Source organism: Dermacentor variabilis, chromosome 5 (genome assembly GCF_050947875.1).
Source record: "Dermacentor variabilis isolate Ectoservices chromosome 5, ASM5094787v1, whole genome shotgun sequence".
Taxonomy (NCBI): Eukaryota; Metazoa; Arthropoda; class Arachnida; order Ixodida; family Ixodidae; genus Dermacentor; species Dermacentor variabilis.
Window position 1 is genome coordinate 114,586,379 of NC_134572.1, and position 19,987 is coordinate 114,606,365.

Below are 19,987 nucleotides of genomic sequence, written 5' to 3' on the forward strand. Positions count from 1 at the left end.
GCGCAGACTGATAGCTTCAAAGTCTGTGCTGGTACCCTGGAGGCCACTGTGGGAAATACTGTAGTGGTGGTAGGAGGTGACATTTATGTGCATTGCAAGTGGACTTTTCTTGAGAAGATGACGGAGTCTGCTGCTGTTGCAGGGAGCGAGTTCAGAGCCGGAGGACTCGTGGAAATCGGCTGACTTTTTCGTTGCTGTTGTTAGCAACCTGCAATATCTCCTTGTTTAATGCTAAATCACACATTCAGCATAGTGCAAGGGCTCAAATAGCGTCGCAGGAACCATTTTGCAGAGTAAAAATTTTTGTAACATTACTGCAGTTATTTTGGAAAATACAGTATAATAATCTGGACTAGCCATGTGGTAAGTGTATGCTTTATACTGTAGCATCAAAATCATAATTCGTAAGTGTCTGGCCATATGTTGATCTGGTCAGGCAAGCCACAGGGCACAGTGACTTGCATGTATGAGATGCACAAGCAGCACTAACATTCAAGTAAAGGGAAGCGTCGAAGTACTCATCTTTATAATGATTGCTTTTGATAGGAATAAGAGAATGGTGACAGCTTATCTAGTGTGCGCTAATATTTGTTTTTATGACTGTTCTTACAGCCACGGGTCCCAAGACTGTCAAGTTGTTCATCAACCAGCCCAGGACTCTTGGATTTGACCAAGCAGTTGGAATGGAGGCTGTGCAGATGCTTGAGTGCGTAGTCTTCCTTGTTGTGCACAAGAACCAAACTGCTCTGTGCTGGTGCTTTGGTTCAAGCAATGTTTATCAAATTCAGTTGTTTATTTGGGACTCTGCTCACAGATACCCTGAAACACTGCATAAGCGGGCAAACCAACACGAATTGAATCCCTCTGCTGCAGAATCGTCTAACTAAAGAAACATATTCATGGTGATAGAGAACTAGAAAAAGTATCTGCTAGAAGAGATACCTTCTAGGTATCACTTAAAGGTATCGTGCCAACTATCTTGTGCTCGGACCTTATTAGAGAGACATCATTATACAGTAAAATCTCATTTCTATGAACATCAGATTAACGAAGTTTGCAGATTTACAGATACATTAAATCCCTACCAAAATGCCTATATTTTCGGTGTAAAAAAATTTTCACTACTATGAATTTCAAATTACACAATATTGAAAAATAATGTACATAATTTAATCCCGCAATCATCAATATGTTTTGTTATTATGAAGTTCGATTGAAGTTTCAGTACGAAATCCCTGAAGCTTATACCTATCATCATCATCCGCAGCAGCAGCTATGTGCTGGGGAGCCCGTTCAACAGGTACAGGCGCAGCAGCATTGGCATCAACACGAGTGTCGCGTATGGTTGTATACTGTGTCGTAGGCCTAGTGTCACCACGTTGATAGCAATCGGCAGGAGCTGTGAAGTTATTGGCGGTGTGATTGTGTTGTGCTTTAGTTTTGCACACAATGAGTTCTCCTGGCCCCCGCATTAAAAAGAAGCGATGCAATTTTTTCCTCAAAGAAAAACTGGACATTCAGATGCAGCTGAATGCCAGAGAAAAGCAAGTGGGCCTGTGCAGGGAGCACAACATCACACCGTCAACAATAGCAACGATGCTTAAGTATTGGGACGAGATCATAAAGTTACATTGACACTCACCACCAGCTCCCTCAAAATACGCTTGCAGCTAGGCAACTACCAGAAGGTCGACGACGACATCCTCACGCGGTTTAAGGATGCTAGACAACACAATGTGCACTTGTCAGGCCCTATTATTTAAGAAAAGGCACGACAGTTCGCAGTCGCCTTGAACATCTCCGGTTTCGATGCAAGTGCTGGATGGCTTTATCGCTTCTGAGAAAGGAATGGAATTGCGTGGCGGGTTGCTTGTGGTGAAGAAAAGGCAGCAGATGACGAGAGGGCGGTTGTCTGGCAGAACGGGTGTTTTCAAGAGATCATGGAGTCTTTCTCTCCAGACGATGTTTTCAATGCCGATCAAACGGCGTGCTTTTATCAGCTGTCGCCTGATAAAGCAATGAACTTTAAAGGTGACAACTGCAATGGCAGAAGAAAATCACGTCTCTGCATATCTGCTCTGTCCTGTTGCAACTCCACAGGCACGGAAAAACTCAAGCCGCTAGTTGTTGGCAAGTCTGCTAAGATACACTGCTTGAAAAATGTGGTCTCATAGCCTTGCGACTACCGGGCAAACAAGAAAGCATGGATGATGCAAGAATTGTTGACGTAGTGGCTGCTGCAGCTCGACAACACAATGAAGAAGAAAGACTGAAAAAATTCTTATTGTTGACAATTGCTCGGCAGATAGAGTGAACGTGCGGCTGAGTAGTGTGCAACCTGAATTTATGCCCCGAATTGTACTTCTTTGCTACAACTTTTGGACCAGGGCATCATCATATCTGTGAAGGCCGAATTGCTGGAGTGTATTATGCAGCGCCTGCTGATTAATATTCAACTAAAGCTGCCCACAGGGGTCAACACCGTCAAGATGCAGGAATGCTTACACGGTCGTGGTGGAACGTCAAGGCAAGCACAATCAGCAACTGCTGGCGAAAGGCAGGCCTTTTGAAGGCTTCATCTGCACCACTAGGCTGTGAGGACACAGGGGAGCTCAACCCAGAACCGTGGAATGAGCTTGCCGAGAAGCTCCCTGTAGACACCGGGGTGACTTGTGATGATAACATTGCCAGCGACAGCGCAGCGGCTGCATCTGCGGATCTCACCAGCAAAGACATCGTGAATAAAGTGCGTGAGCAAGACGAATGGAGTAGTGGCAAAGACGATGCCGACACTCGATCAACACACGAAGAGGAAGAGATTGTTTCCAGCTCGGATGTTCTAGTTTTTCCAGAGAAGACCAGATCATTTCTCGGGCACTGTCCCCGATGACATTCAGAGGAAGGTCGAGGATGTGGAAACATTCATTCTGCAGCACTTGTTGTCTACTCGGCAGAAGAAGATACAGTGGAATCTCAGTGATACGAATTTCGTCGTGATACGAATTTTCAAAATTTCCCGTCCAAAGTGCATTGTATTTAATGTAAAATAATTTGGATGATCCCTGCATGTTTATCACTGCGGTGCAGGGGATACGAACACGCGAGCAGTGAGCAGGATCAGAACTTTCGTTGCGGCCGTGGATGCGCGCGGGCTCAAGAGCAATCAATCCTCCCCTGCCACAGTATGCCTCCTCTTGGCGTGTTTATAATAGCAGTGGGCAAGGTGCTGTTCTGAACAAACAGCACATTTCACCCTTCTATGCCTGTTCGTTCTCCCTGACCCCTCCCATATTTTATTTCCCTCTACCTACCTTCTCGCTGGCCCTTTCGTTTCCGCTGGCTGCATCTACGGTGCCTCTAGCTTCCTTTTTAGTATTTTTTTTTTAAATATAAACCATGGGCATGGCGGCAATCAAGCGTTTCCCCTCGTTTCTGACGTTGAGTACTCTCACCATTTCACTTGCACACAATGGGTATGCCGCCGCAGATTGGCCCGTTCACTCTGCAGACCAGCCAACCAGAGAGCCTGGTGGATGTGGTGGTGGTGGGCCGCTCGTGTGCACGCATCTGTTTCATGTGCACGCATCTGTTCACAAGCATCAATCCTCAAGAGCCATGTTAATTTCCAAGGTACAACATTGCGGAAGCAGAAAGCACTCTCTTTTTATGAAAAACTAGAACTTTTGAAGAACGTGGATGAGAAATCGAAGAAAAAGCACGCAGACCTCGCCAAGCAGTTAGGCCTAGTGCCGTCTACACTATCAACCTTTGTTAGTCGGCGCGACCAAATCATGCTCAATGTGCAGCGCTTTGGCATCAACAAAAAGGAGGCTAAAACTTCCCATTACAGCAAGTCAGGAGTTCTGACATAGTTAAAGAAGTAGAAGCAGGTGGTGTCAGCACTAATGCCTATGGGAAAAAGCCGCACTTTCGCTCGGCGTAAAAGATACTGAGGACTCCGGAGCATGGATGCACAGGTGTAAAGGAGTACTGACACAAAAATTTTCGATCTTGTTTTTTCCGCTGCAATAAGTAGCTAATGACCCAGTAATCGCGGCACGAAAGATCATTTGCTTCAAAGCAGGACAGGAAATTATTTGGAGTCTTGTTTGTAGCGACCAGTCAAAGCTTCGGTTTCAGAGAGCAACAAGATGGGTCAAAGAAGGAATGTAAACACAGCTGGGCACATGATCGCACAAAACTATGACGTACGCACGCCAGCACGCTTGCCGGCTTGCGAACTTCGTGTTGATGGCACGTCTGCGATGCATGCACGTGCTTTGTGATGTCCTCGCCATCGTCGTCGTCCTCGTTTTCATCCTCCAGCGGCGTCTATTTTCTGCAGGCGGGAGGCGCCGCCATATTAGACGTGGCCAACCACTTTTGATTGGGTCCACTACAAAGCAGCGACTCGGAAAGTGCGGCCAACGACAGCTATCAATATGCGTTCGCACCGCTGCAAGTAGTACGAACCATTCGTCGAGGGCACTTTGGGAATGAAGCATATTCCGGAGCAGGACACAAGGCGGGGTAAAAGTCAGCACAGCATCAAGCTTGGGGGTGCATAGCCTTAGTGGAAGATCGTCAGACTGCTCTAAGCTCGGCAGGTTTTGTTTATACCAGGTACACTCGAAATGAAACAAGCAAATCTGGCTGCTCTTCAGCAGGGTCCATTCTAAGGGACCAGTGGGGCGCACGAACTCGGACCACTTATGCAACTCATCGACGCCGACGGTAGCGAACAAACGAGCCAGGTGAGCTGGCGATCGCTGGGAAACGGCATAGCTCGCTGGCCGTCGAAGCCGAAGCCGACGGTCCTTGCAACCTGTCCGTAGCTCGTAATAAAGCACCTATATACGTCAACACAATCAACGTCTGCACATTTATGTTGCTCTTAAGTGTCAATACAATTAGTTTTCCAGATGCCATTGGTAGCAATGAGAAAACACGTTAGCCAGGCAAGCCCTTTCGCAGAGATTGTTGCAGTAGTGGCTGCGCTGACCGCTTGCAAGTAAAAATCACGACAATGATTTACTATTTCGTGCAACGTTTTATAGCATGCACACTTTCGAGGTCACTTTACTCGCAGTTATTTCATGTGGGAAACAAATTTTAGCCGATTTCTTGTGCTGCAGTCAGCGGTGCAAAAAAAAAACAACTCCGGGGCTATCGGAGCAGCGAGAAACTTGCTCGCAGGGCCCACCTCGATGGCAGCGTGAACTCGTGACGGAGTGTTTTCTCGCTTGTTTGCATTTGTTGCTTGATGTCGATGTCGCGAGGTGCTATGTTTTGTGGTTGGCTGCGCGCACGTGTACTTTAACATTGATTTTAAATGTTCTAAGCCATATTCGCAGTTATATTTTGCAGATGATATGTGTGTGCCCCCATAAATCGATCTCGCACGTTAACTCGACTTCGAATTTTTGTGTCAGTACTCCTTTAAAGCCAGGCATGGCCTTGCCTGCAAGACTGTCTGTGGCGAAGCTAAGAAGGTCGATGCCTCCACTGTTGAGGATTGGATGGCAGTAACACTGCTGGCTACGAAGCTCAAGACATTTGCACCGTGGACGAGGCTGGACTTTTTACAACCCGCAGTCCGAGAAGAGTTTATGTTTTAAAGGTGAACCCTACCAGGGTGAGCAAAAGAGCAAGCAGCGCATGGCTGTGCCGTTCTGCTGCAATGCCGATAGATCAAAGAAGTTGCAGCTGACAGTCATACGCAAATCACCCAGTTTGTTTGTCCAGAGTCTATAAGGTGGAGGAAATGATTATTAGTAGTGAAAGGGCAAGTCAAACATGTGCATCTTGAATTCCATGCCCTGATACAGGTGCACCACTGTATTATTAGTAGCGAAAGGGCAAGTCAAACATGTGCATCTTGAATTCCATGCACTGATACAGGTGCACCACTGTATCACCAACACCAGTGTGTTGTTACCGATTTTAGTGTATTTCTTGATCTTTCGATCGTTCTTGCACAGAAAATGTTCTCTAATCTGGCATGTTAAGCCTTTACTTACATTCAAACGAAATACTATGATCCTCAGTTAATGTTAGAGTACTAACAAAAAGCAGACCCTGTCATAATGTGGAACATTGTGGGTAGGCGATACTGTCAATCCTGGATATATTATTACTATATCATCGAGCGATGCTCAAGGAACGAGCCGCCGCGAGAACGGCGACGAAGTGGATCTGTGCCCTTGGCGCGAGTGAATGTCGGCCTGGCGCTGTGGCTCCAGTCCAGTGTAAATAGCCTGTAAATAGCCTCTTTCGTCTGTGTCTTTCTACACATAACATTCTGGTGGAAGTCAGCGATCCCTGTCCTTGCCACGGAACTCCAGAGTGGTCGGTACATCGAGCTTGTCACCATGCCAGCTTGTCACCCCTCCAACGGCTTCGGCTGGTCCGACTGCTCCAATCGTCACGGTTGCCCAATATCGCGACCCTGGTGTGTTCTCTGGCCTGGAGGGACAGGACGTTGACGACTGGATCAAGCTATATGAACATGCCAGCGCTAATAACGAGTGGGACCCAACTATTATGCTTGCCAATGTCATCTTTTATCTTGGCGGCACCCCCCCATGCGTGTGGTACCAGATGCGTGACGACGAGATAAGCAGTTGGAACACTTTCAAAGAATAGCTACGGGAACTGTTCGGCAACCCCATTGGCCGCAAGGTTGCCGCGAGAAAGGCTCTTGCGTCTCGTGTTCAGACATCTACAGAGCCGTACGTTTCATACATCTTCGACTTCTTGGCTCTATGCCGCAAAGCTGACAATGTTATGTCTGAATCAGATGAAGTGTCACATGTTCTAAAAGGCATCGCCGACGACGCTTTCAATTTGCTTGTTTTCGGCAACGTCTCGACAATCGACGCCGTCATTAAAGAATGCCGTCGCCTTGAACAAGCCAAGAGCCGCCGTATCAGGCACCACATCACGCGGCTACCCAACACCGCTGCTACGTCGACATGTGAGGGTCGACCGCGTCAGGCCACCACCTGTGACGACGTCACCCGTATTGTTCGCCGCGAATTCGAGGCCGCCTGTTCGCCAGCTTTCTCCACAATGCCTCCCGATCCGCCAGCAACCACCATTGCGATGATTCAGGCCGTCGTCAGACAGGAATTTAAGAACATTGGTCGGAACTCCGCGTGTTCCACGTCTCAACCCAACATTCCCCAGTTCTCTAGCGGTCCTCCTCGTCCCCGGCAGTACTTTTCTGCCACATATCACCGCAGCCTGTCTGAATGGCGTACCCCTGATGACAGACCAATCTGCTTCCACTGCTGTCGCATCGGCCATGTCGCCCGTCACTGCCGCAACCGATGGCCACCGCCTCCTCGGACATACGCCACCACTTATTCTCGCACCTTTGGACCTTCTGTTTCCTATGCCACCCACCATGAGCCCACTGCCTCTGATGCCCCTGCTCCGAACCTCCGCTACAGCCGCTCGCCCTCACCTCAATGCCGTCAGTCTCGTTCGCCCGAACTCCGCCGCTTTTCTTCGCCGCCTATCGCCTCCCGGGCCCAGCCGGAAAACTAGGCACTGCAGCTTCTGGAGGTGAAGCTGCGTTGTCGCCACTGCCCTCAAATCCTCTGCTCACATTAAACACGAACCAAAACCTTCTTGACGTTGAAGTCTATCCTGTCACGACACTCGTCGATACAGGGGCACATCTTTCTATTATGAGTGCTGCCTTCCGACGACGAATGAACAAGCTCCTCATCCCAGCGTCGTCCGCGTTGCGGATGGCGGTACTGAGCCTATCATCGGCATGTGTACAGCACGTGTTAGCATCGCCGGCTGCCACACTCCTGTCCTCTTCACCGTGATTGCTCATTGCCCCCACGACCTCATTCTCGGCCTTGATTTTCTCTCCATGCATTCTGCTCTTATTGACTGCTCTGCCACTACCCTTCGCCTTGAGTTGCTGATTCTCGCAGAAACTTCTGACGCACCCCAGTGCCACCTACGCCCCACAGGCTTTATTCGCCTGCCGCCAAAATCAATAGTCTATATTGAACTCTTGTCTTCCCCACCAGTCCCTGATGGCGAGTACCTCGTCACTCCTCTGCCCGACATTCCACTACAGTATGACGTTACCGTGCCTCACAGTATACTTACTATTACTGCGAACCGCACTTTCATGCCTATCTTTAACTTTGGATTGGCAAAGCAAATTATACCACAAGGTATTTGCCTTGCCAACGTTGATTGTCTCGGCGACCATCACGTGGCAACTTTATCGACCGATGCTTCTTGCGAGCTTAGCAGGCCCATTGTGCCAGCCTCGGCCGCCGATCCCAAGATACAGAAAATGGTTGCAACGGACCTGTCTTCTGCGCAGGCTGAAGACCTTTACCAAGTATTATCGTCCTACAGACATATTTTCGACTTCGACGATCGCCCTTTAGGTCAGATGCTCGCGGTCAAGCATTGGATTCTTACTGGTGATGCTACTCCTATTCACCGGCGACCATATCGAGTTTTTGCATCGGAACACCAAGTAATTCAATGTGAAGTGAACAAAATGCTAGACAAAAACATCATTGAGCCTACTTCGAGTCCCTGGGCATCACCTGTAGCGTTGGTTAAAAAGAAGGATGGCACGTGGCGCTTCTGTGTAGACTACCATCATCTGAACAAAATTACTAAGAAGGACGTCTACCCGCTCCCACGTATAGACGACGCCCTTGACTGCCTCCACGGTTCCAGCTATTTCTCTTCTATTGATCTTCGTTCTGGATACTGGCAGATTGCTGTTGATGATATCGACAGAGAAAAAACCACGTTCATCACACCTGATGGCCTATACCAATTTAAAGTAATGCCGTTTGGATTATGCAACGCCCCTGCCACCTTTGAGCGTATGATGGACTCCTTGGTCCGAGGTTTCAAATGGTCCACATGTCTCTGCTACCTCGACGATGCCATCATCTTCTCGCCCACGTTCGACACTCACCTTGAGCGTCTAACAGCTATACTTGATGTATTTCGAAAGGCGAAGCTACAACTTAACTCGTCCAAATGTCGTTTCAGCCGCCACCAAATTACTGTTCTGGGCCACCTCGTTGACGCTTCCGGAGTACAGCCTGATCCCGACAAAACTCGCGCTGTCCGAGACTTTCCGGTTCCGAAGACAGCCGCAGATGTTTGAAGTTTTGTAGGGCTATGCTCGTACTCTCGTCGTTTTATTCAAGATCTTGGGGCAATTGCTAGACCCCTCACTAATGTTTTGAAGAAAGGCGCACAATTCTCGTGGGGTACTGCAGAAGCCACCGCCTTCTCTCGTCTCGTTACTCTTCTCTCCTCACCACCCATTCTCGCCCACTTCGACCCTGATGCCCCTACAGAATTGCGTACAGATGCCAGTGGTCATGGCGTAGGTGCCGTCTTAGCCCAGCGTCAGCGTGGCCAGGATCGTGTTATTGCTTATGCGAGCCGCCTCCTCACACCATCGGAGCGCAACTATTCCATTACGGAACGAGAATGCTTTGCTGTAGTCTGGGCGGCTGCGAAGTTCCGTCCTTACCTTTACGGTCGCCCTTTTTCCGTAGTCACTCACCATCATGCTCTCTGCTGGCTCTCATCGCTAAGAGATCCTACAGGCCGGCTTGGTCGATGGGCTTTGAGGCTACAAGAATTTCCATATTCCGTGGTCTACAAGTCTGGCCGCCTGCACCAAGACGCTGACAGCTTGTAGCGTTACCCTGTTGACGACCCTGACTCCTCCAATATTACCAGTGCTGCTTGCGTATTCTCTGTGTCGGAGCTGCTTCATTTCGCCGACGGGCAACGTCATGACGCCTACATCAGGGCACTCATAGACCGTTTTGAACACTGGCCGACGCCACACTACGCCTCTTCGTCTTCCGCAACGGTACTCTGTACCATCGTAACCTTCATATGGACGGCTCTGAGTTCCTACTTGTCATACCTAAACACCTCCGCTCAACTGTTCTAGAAGAGCTTCACGACGCACCAACAGCAGGACACCTCGGCGTATCTTGAACCTATGACCGTGTACGTCGCCGTTTTTTCTGGCCGGGCCTTGCCCGTTCCGTACGACGTTACGTTGCCGCTTGTGAACTTTGCCAACGACGCAAGAAACCTTCCCAGCTCCCCGCTGGTTAGCTGCAGCCGCTCAACATCCCTGCCGAGCCCTTCCATCGTGTCGGCTTAGACCTTCTCGGCCCGTTTCCAGAATCTACATCAGGAAACAAGTGGGTTGCAGTCGCGGCAGACTACGCGACCCGCTACGCCGTAACCCGCGCTCTTCTGACCAGTTGCGCAACTGATGTTGCGGACTTCCTCCTGCATGATATCATTTTGATTCATGGTGCTCCGCGTCAATTGCTAACAGACCGTGGCCGTACGTTCTTAGCCAAAGTCATTGACGAGATCATGCGTGCCTGCTCAATACAGCATAAATTTACCACCTCCTACCACCCTCAAACGAACGGCCTCACTGAGCGTTTTAACCGCACCCTTACAGACATGCTATCCAAATATGTTTCAGACGACCACCGTGACTGGGACCAGGCTCTACCTTACATCACCTTTGCGTACAACTCTTCCCGTATCGACACTGCTGGCTTTTCTCCTTTTTACCTCTTGTATGGCCGTGAACCAACGCTACCACTGGACACTGTGCTTCCGTCCACCACAGCATCAACTAGTGCTTATGCCCGTGATGCTATCACCCATGCTGACTATGCTCGCCAACTTGCGCGCGCTCCTCTACAAGTCTCTCAAGACAAACAAAAGCAGCGCTGTGACCTCCGTCACCGTGATGTCAATTTTGTGCCCGGCACCCTCGTGTTGCTTTGGTCACCATCGCATAAAGTTGGCCTTTGTGAAAAACTGCTTTCCTGCTACATGGGCCCATATCGCGTGCTTCGCCAAGTGACCGATGTCACCTACGAAATCGTTCCAGCCACGCCCACTACGTCCTCTGTTGTGACAACCAGTGACATTGTCCACGTCGCCTGACTCAAACCCTACAACTCTCCACGCCCCTTGGATATTTAACAGCACCGTGACGGCGCTTTTGCCGCCGGGGGGTAGTATTGCGATATCATCGAGCGATGCTCAAGGGACGAGCCGGCGCGAGAACAACGACGAAGTGGGTCTGTGCCCTTGGCGCGAGTGAATGTCGGCCTGGCGCTCTGGCTCCAGTCCAGTGTAAATAGCCTCTTTCGTCTGTGTCTTTCTACACATAACAATATCAAACTGCGGCATGTCAAACATTTGTGAGATTTCCTTGGAAATTCCATGAAAAAGTACAGCACTGCTCTAAGCATATGCAGAACTCCCATTTGCTCCATATTTGATATATTGAACACTGCACCGCACTGTGCCCCTGCAAGTTTGCTCCTCCTATCACTTTTGCATCAGCGGAAATATTAATGCCAACAAAACAGCACTGTTTTGGCAGATACTGTCAAGCAAGGCATTGAGCAAGGTGCGTGCCTCAAGCTGAGGAGGGCTAGTGCAGAAAGTTTATTTGCGCACCACAATTGTGGACTTGCTTTAATCAGCTTCACCGCAACAAAGCCGTGTGATGCGTTGAAGCGAACTATTAGGGGAAATAATGAAATGTCGTGCAGTGAAGCATACTACCTGTGGCCATTTGTTATCACCACCTGAATACAACGTCGCTAATCAAGTCAGCGAATACCACAACGAAAGAATAAAATTTGTGAACGCTTCGGGTTTTCAGTAACATTTGGCAACAGTGTACAGTAACGCATCATGTGCAGATCTCGCATATGCAAATGATACACGTGCTGGCTGTGCACTTTACTGCTAGCCACAGGCGTTATCAGCGAGAGTGGGCATTGTGGTCATAATGGCTTCAGCTCCGTTATCTATACACTGAAGGAACACAGTGCTGCATGGTTCGTGTGTGACATTCAGTGCATGCTTAAGAATCACCTCATTGTTTATATACACATATAATAGGGTGTTCCTTTTTAACATTAAAATATTTTTTTAGTATCGCTGCCACGCTGCAGATTCGCATCTCAACCTCTTGCAAATAGAAAATGGGTGGAACTGTGTCGTGTAATCTCCCTGTTGGTCACTGTAGGTATGGTGCACGGACGTACAGCAAGGCATACTTGCATGGTATTAAGAGATCAGTGGTCTGTAAATCTATTTGGACACCAGATGGAGATGATGTCGCATAAATGGGCATTCTCACTCCTATTTTTTGAAGTGCTCATCATCAGCACAAACACATTTTAGGGTGTACTGCTTTCACATATAAATGATTCCTCTTGTTGAACCTAGTTTTTCATGGCAGTTTATGTTTTCGATACAATATTTCAAAATAACCAATGATTTTTGTTGGTCCAGAGACATTTGTTATACCGAGATTTCACATGAGTTGTACACTTGAACCTCGTTACAGTGAAATAATGATTGTAGCAATGTAAATGCAATTCCCCTCTAAATTCCCATAGACAACCATGCACTTTAAAACTCACTTTAACAAAGTACAGTGAAACCTCACTAAACCGTAGTTGGCCGGAGCTTGGAAAAAGTATGCACTTAACGGTAGTACTGCTTAACCGAAATAGCATGAGATCACCCACTTACCTGTCAAAAATGGAACTCGGAGAGAGTGCGATGAAAGGGGGAAAAAACTTGCAGTATTTATTCACTTCGCGCGATTAAGTGTTATTTTTGTTTGATGCCTCGGTGACCTAGCAGCGACGACAGCGGCCTCAAACTTACTGAAGCTGCGAGCCAGCCCCCTCTTCTCGGCAAACACTCGCATGGCAGATTACTCATTGGCATTATGCATTCTCCATGCACGCCCGCGGTAGCACTGCAGAAGTCGCGGGGCGCCTTTTTCATTGCGGTGTGCTGTTATGTCGCGACGATTGCATTCATGAGGCTGGCGTAATGCGCACCTTCTGCCACTGTTGGGCCTGAATCGCCCGTGCTGTTGCTTTCTCTGTCGTCCTCATCACTGTCGCTAGTCGACACTTCAGCAACAACAGAGGCAGCGATGGCGAAAAGTCGAACCTCGTAGTGGACATCTCTTTGGGGTCGCAGCAGCGCTGCCGAGCAACTTATTCACATTCCAAATGCCACATACCATACTCAACAGTAGATCCCTGTAACGTGCCAGCGCTGACTTCGTGTCACATTTGATAGCACGAACAATGTCTAATTTTTCTTCCATGCTGAGCACCCGGCGTCTTTTTTATCTGAGCTTCGGATTGATGCGAGTCCTTGGTTGCACAATGGCACAACGCTCTCTGGCACGGCACCGAAATGCTGTTAATGTTGATATGGCTTCACACGCAAACGCACAGGGCGCTTGCAGGCCGTTGTTCTGTTCTCGGAGGCTTGTTGTTCTTCCGGGCCACCTGATAAAGACGACGCACCACCGTGTTTGCACGACAAAAAGTGGAAACACTACATGTTAACCAATACGTACGCAGTAAGCTGGTACCGTTTATGCAGATACAAAACACATTATGTTCAATGGCCGCTGAGTCGGGGATTTGACTTTACCACTTTTAAAACGAAACTACTGTTTAAGCGGGTGTGCTTTAACGAGGTTTTACTGTAATATTGTCCTGCCTATGGATATAATAAACTGGATTCGTCTCCGAAAAAAAAAAAAAAAAAAGCCTACTGTTGCACACTGAGCATATCGCTTTCCGTCAGATTCGGCACTCGTTCGACATTGCAGTTCACGATTCCCATGTCAAATACTACACCGTCAGGCAACTCTGCTATTTGTCACCCCCATGCATAGCTGTGTGCACAGGGACTGCGCACAAGCAGCAACTCATCACTGGCCACACAGGCCAGTGATACTACACAGGCCACAAACACCTGTTCTGAATTGTTGTGTTTCATGTTGTTCAGATTATGGAACATGGTAACCCATTTTACCAAATAGGGATTTCTAATTCTTGCTGATTGACTTCATGCAGGCTCACTGGTAAGGACGTTGAGGAGGGAGCAGTCATGCCTCTACGTTTCGTGAAGTTCCAGAATGTGCAGAACCTGCAGGTAGGTCGTCTTCTGTTGTGTTACCTCAAGGGAGCAATGCTGGATGTAGTGATAAGCAATGGTTGAATAAAAAATGTCACTGGAGCCAATATTTCACCAAAGGGACTTGTCTTTGTCAGGGCAGCACCAACTAACCAGTTAGGACCGACCATGACTATAACAAGGCATCTGTATACAAGACTTTTGATGTAATAGACCACTCACTTTATTTAATCATCCTGTGCTAGGCACATAAAAAAATCTTTGCTTTTAACTGGTGTTGGTGCTTGCACTTGGGTTTCGTTGCCTTTACTTTCTACTCAGACATTATATCTTCTGTAAATGTGTAAACGGTGCCTAGAGTGCACAGGGCACCCTAATAGTTCCAGTGGCCATGCTAGCAAGCCTGGCATTTTCTTCCTTTTCATTTAAGTCATTAAGTGCATACAGGTTAATTCTAGGGGTGTCTTTATAATTGAATATCACCAAATCGAATTGAATACAGTCACCAACATATTTTTTCGACTCCATAAGTTCAGACTTGAAGGGTATTCTGGGCTTCTTAAATGCACCGTCACGGTTCCTATCGAGCTAACGCATTTTTGCAACCAATTTTCCGGACGAATTTAGGCCATAAAGTTCGATTTTCCAAACTTAATTGCTCATTCCGAGCCACGCTACCAGATCTTACCATGTTGGATTCCTCACCGGCTTGGCTTCCAGTAGTCTGCTTTATAGCCTCCAAGATAGGGAGGTGCACGCTGTGCGCCATCGTCTCGTCTCGGAGGCCATGCCCGCTCTTCCTTAGCTGGCAAATTGCTCCAGGGGGTGGCACTTTTTCTTTTTTTTTTCATTTTTCAGTCAGCACAGTCATCATAATCACTTTTTCATTTCTTTTCATTTATTGAACCCTCAGGGCCAAAGGCATTAAAGAGGGGAGTGGTTACAAAACAAAAATACATAAATAGATACAATGCATATTACAGCACAAGTATTATCATCCTCCTGTTATACAATGTTAGCTAGTGCAGAATGAAAATGCTGGTTATCAATTATGTCGACGATATCTGTGGGAAGACGGTTCCATTCACGTGATGTACAAGGCAAGAAAGACTGAAATGCAGTTTTAGTGTTACATGTTTCAATGCCAACTTTGTGATTATGATCAATGCGATTTGACACATATCTGGGGGACGGAATGAAGGAATCGCGTCGCGAGTCCGGTTGCTATTGTGCATGTGGTGTATCCTCAGAGCAGGTGTGTCTTGGAGATGTCGCATCTTTGTGCGTGTTTGTGCGGCTTCACGTTTGTGTGAGCGGTGCCACCTCTTGTGTTTCGCAAGAGCCAAGTGGTGCTAAGTAACGTGGCTTGTTTCTCCATTCTCCGTTGGCGGAGGTTGATATTCTTTTAATTCCCTCTAAGCCTAAAAAGTTTCTTTATTTTTCGGGGGGGGGGGGGGGGGGACGAGTTTTTCAGATTGTTCAATTCTTTAGGCTATTTTTAGGTCTTTGCGAGGTCCAGAAAATTGGTTGGCGACTGTAGGAGATGGTCGAATAATTCAATTTCTGAATTGAGTATCTGCTATGCGATTTTTCGCATATTCAATATATTCGGCGCAGAGACCTGCGCAGTACCACATGTTGCGTGTGCCACAGACCCCTTCATGCTCGACGATATCCTAGTCAACATTTCACTTTATTTTCGGCGTTAAAGGAGTGCTGAGTGCGCTGCGGTAGCAGGAATTGTCACTGTGAGTGCTCCATGACGTTTGCCTGATGCCAGGATTGCACACACAGCGGCTGAAAGCCACAATCTGCAGACTGGCACCATGTCAGCCGGGTTCGCCTGTCGGTACAAGGTTTGTCCGGGTCGACAGCACTGGTCGAAAAGATAATGCGACACGGACAGAGGGAGTGGCAACAAAAGCAGCACGTATTTCATGAAGTACCAAAGCACGTGTGAAGATTGGGCCGTTTATAGCTACCAATGTGTATGCAGTTCGTGCTGGATATGCGGTGACGCACTTCACGCCATTTTCAGGACCGCCAATCTAACCTGTACATGTGATCTTGGGACTGATCACTAATGAGTCATCCTCAAGCATTCTGCGACAGCTTGCAGCTTGTTAACAAATTGGCCAGCAGTCAATATTCATGACAGCTGCACTGCCTGGGCCGTTAGGCCTAATCGACACTGCTTCAACGGGTGTCGGTGACTGAAGTTACGGTTTGAAGCTGAATCGACGCAGATATATTTGCAGCAGCCACCTGACATTCAAGTCCTGGCTTGCCATGCTGGCTTACTTCATTCTTGAGGTCATTTGTATGCCATTACATATAGTGGGCAGAGTGTCATCAAGTTCTTGTTGTGATCTTAATTCAGTCGTTCAATTCTCTGTCTAAATTATTTAGCAAGTCGCCACAATCATTTTTTTTTTTACAGTGAATGTGAGCCTTGGCCTATTTTGTCACAAAAATGAAACCCGAATGAAACAACAGTGTATTTACAAAAGATAATGCTGCCACTCCCCTTCAGCCAAGCTGGATTGAACTTAATAAAGCACTGCTGCTTTTCCTGACACATCTGTAATGGCACGTTCACAGAGAAACTGTCTATCGTGCAGAGCTGTGCGATAGTCTCAGGATGTCAACCACTTGGGAAAACTGGGTATTCTCGGGGATTTTGAATAGTCCGAAAATACTCAGGGAAAACTCAGGGAATTTGTGCTTCCGTGAGGAAAAATTTGCTGTAATTTTATTGAAAGGGAACGAAAGTTGCGGTAATGCTGGCTCGAGTCACACAGAGGAATCGTAACTAATCATCTTTGACACAGTGTCATCGGCTGGAAGAGTTGCCAGTGTACAGTCAACGACTGACTTTCCAGACGCCCGACAATTCGGACGGCTTTACGGCACAACCACATACTCCACAGAGTCAATATATAGGAACGGCTGAAATTTCGGACGCGAGAACCCTTCGCCGTCCGATGGTATTAACTTTTTGCCGTGACCACAGGTCCGAAACGGCATTAACCAAAGCCACCACTGCTGCCATTTGATGTTCTCTATTAAGCATCTTGCCATTATGTGCCGCATCTTTTCATTAAAAGAATTAGCCACGGTCAGCAGTGGCATTGTCTTCTTTGTGGTCCTCGCAATTGGCTTCGAAGCTTGGAAAGCATGGCACATTGCATAAGCCGGTTCCCAAAAGTCAGCTTCGCCTCAACACAGAAATTTTACGCGGTGAAGCATAAGCTTGGGAAGGGGCAATTGCATGGCACACAGTATTATTCCTTAATTATACATGCGTGCACCCACCATCTCATGTCACAGTACAAGCATTGATATGCCTAATAAGTCTACTGTCAAGGCCTTCAAAGCTGTTTCAGATGGGCTTGTGGTGACCGGAGCTCTTAAGAGCAATGTCACGTGGCGCATTTTCAATCGCAGTCAAGCCAAATCAGGGTCGAATTTCTCTGTGGCGATCAGCCCTTTTGCACAAGCTGCAGGAGGGATCCAATAGGGTCTTGGTTGGGTAACTTAGGGCATGCAGAAGGCAGCATGGAGTAAAATTTTTCTGTTCTGTTGCACCTTCCATAGCTCCATGATGGCAGTGCTGCTTGCAGTTGATAACGGGCATAAGCAGCCTGGAGTAAAAGAGTACGCCAATGGAGAGGGTCGCTGGCTCACTTGGCATGAATAAGCCCCCTGAATAAAACTACAAACATGGCAACATCCTTTAATCTTGCTGCCCGAGCAAGTGATCGAGGGTAGGTGAAGAGGTCTGGGGCTCATCTGTTTACAAACGACGGTTTACTGCGCTTACAAAAAATGTGATTGGCAGTGCCTGCGCCATTTGCAAATGGCTAATGCGAGCAGGTTCCACGCCTATCCTGTCCGCTCTGTCATAATCCCATGTTCTGATTGGTTTGCGACAAGCAGTGCCTCTTTCCAGCGACAAAAATTGGTCTCAGACCGATCAGCACAACAAGAGATTTTTGCTGTCACACGACGTTGACTGACGTCATTTTTTCAGTCACCGTTGCTGTCTCTGATGGGAAATTTCCCAGTGTGAATGGGGCATAAGGGCGGGGCAAGAAAAATAAAAGCTTTAGCAGACGGACATACAGTTGAACCAGTTTATAATGAACTCGATAGTTCCACGAAAAGGGGTCGTATCAGTAGTTCGTTATGTGTAAACTTGCCCTTCAAAATGCACAAAAGTTTACGAAAATGAAGTGGCATTGGGGGGGGGGGGCAGCTATAATTCGACATTGCCCTAAAATCAGATTTTCAGTATCTCTTATTCTTGTTCTGGTACTTGCCCACATCTAGCTGCAAGTTATTGTTAAAAACAGCATCTGAAAGGGAAAAACATCATTGTATCTCTTTTTAAATGGCGTCTGGCTAGTTCCGATCACATGCCATTTCGAAACTATGAGCGCAGCCGCTGCCATTTTATCTTTGAGGACTTGGGACATACAGTGAAACGTTGTGACTATAACAGAGTTGTTAAAATCTGCAAATTGCTTCATTATATTGAAATTCTATCTTATATGCAAATAAGCACGGTCACTGATGGATTTTTCTTTCACAAAAGGGGCCACAATGTTTTGGGAATTATCAGCGAACTGGAAAAAAGCTAACAGATTGGAAAAGCTATTCCAATCTGTTTTTATTCCAAATCGGCCATTAGCACTCCATGATAGGTGAAAGTGGCTCGGGCTCTGCCCATATGGGTGTGGAACCCGCCCATATGGGCTTGACCCGAACCATTCTGACCTATCAGGGAGGGCCAATGGCCAATTTATAGTAAAAGCAGATTGGAATAGTTTTACAAAATAGGGGCCCAGAAGGCATGCCACTGTGTGCCCAGTTCGTTCACACTTCCGTGCTTCGGAACTTCACATGCACCTTCCTTTTAAACCACTACAAGGTTTGCTGTGTTTTTTATAACAGCATGGCACCTTTCAAAATGCTCGTTATATCTGGATGCAGTTTCAATGGGCAGGGTCAAAAAATCGTAAATTTAGTAAAATGTGATCGTTATAGGTGAGCTTGAATGTACCAGCTTTTATTTTACACCATTAGATGTTGTGGGTTCTGTCAGCTCTTGACCCTTGTGTTACTTTCTTTTGCATCCCTTCTTGTCCTCCCATTGACTTAATTCTCTGCCTTCGTCACTCCTTTGTTCTTGTAATTAAAGTGGACTGTGCACCTAGCTTTCTGTAGTCCCACCATTTCAATATATCCAATGGAGCGTACATCACTGATGGCACACACTTGAATTGAGGCACGCAAATTATTTAGAGGGGTGATGAGGCAGGTGTAACAATCATAGGTAATGCACACAACTACTTTCTCCTTAATGAAATTGGCCAATGTTCTTTCTGTGTGTTAGGCATAACAATTTAACATTGGAGGAGCATGCCATTATCTTTTTAAGGATGTAGTCATGCTTCCTATACTAGCATATCTGCCCTTCATCACCTGTTAAAATTAGTTTTGCGTCACTCTGTGAGTATAAAGGGCAAAAGAACTGACAATGTCCGTGCATTGTTGAGAGCCAAGCAGCAATTTAAGGCCAGACATAAGAAAATAACCCGTAGTGCGGACTTTTCGTAAAGTATCAATGTCAGCTTTTCTACAAAATCGACATTCCTTCCTCGGATTCTATGGTGAACAAATAGAGGTTAAGTTAAACAATAATTACTAGAAAGTACTCTGGTGCTGCAGTCGTTCAGCCACCATGGGAATGGTGAGAAGTGCATGGATTTGCCTGATCTTAGAGTATGTGGATTCAGACGTTCTGGTGGCTTTGTTTATTACCATATTTATGCGAATCTAGGCCGATAGTTTTTCTTTCAAATAATCATATTCCAAGCTCTAGGTTCGGCTTAGATTTGAGGATTTTAAAAAATGCACCAGTTTTTCATTGAAACCGCTAAATATGGTGCATAGC

At 47.1% G+C, this 19,987-nt stretch overlaps 1 protein-coding gene across 1 annotated transcript in view; it reads left to right on the top strand.

Moving 5' to 3' along the window:
- Positions 1–19,987, top strand: part of Txl (Thioredoxin-like) — a 47,934-nt gene that overhangs the window by 10,410 nt on the left and 17,537 nt on the right. The window contains exons 5-6 of the mRNA XM_075693357.1: positions 613–706; positions 13,968–14,046. Of these exons, the coding sequence (XP_075549472.1) occupies positions 613–706; positions 13,968–14,046 (173 nt within the window). The remainder of the gene's footprint in view (positions 1–612; positions 707–13,967; positions 14,047–19,987) is intronic.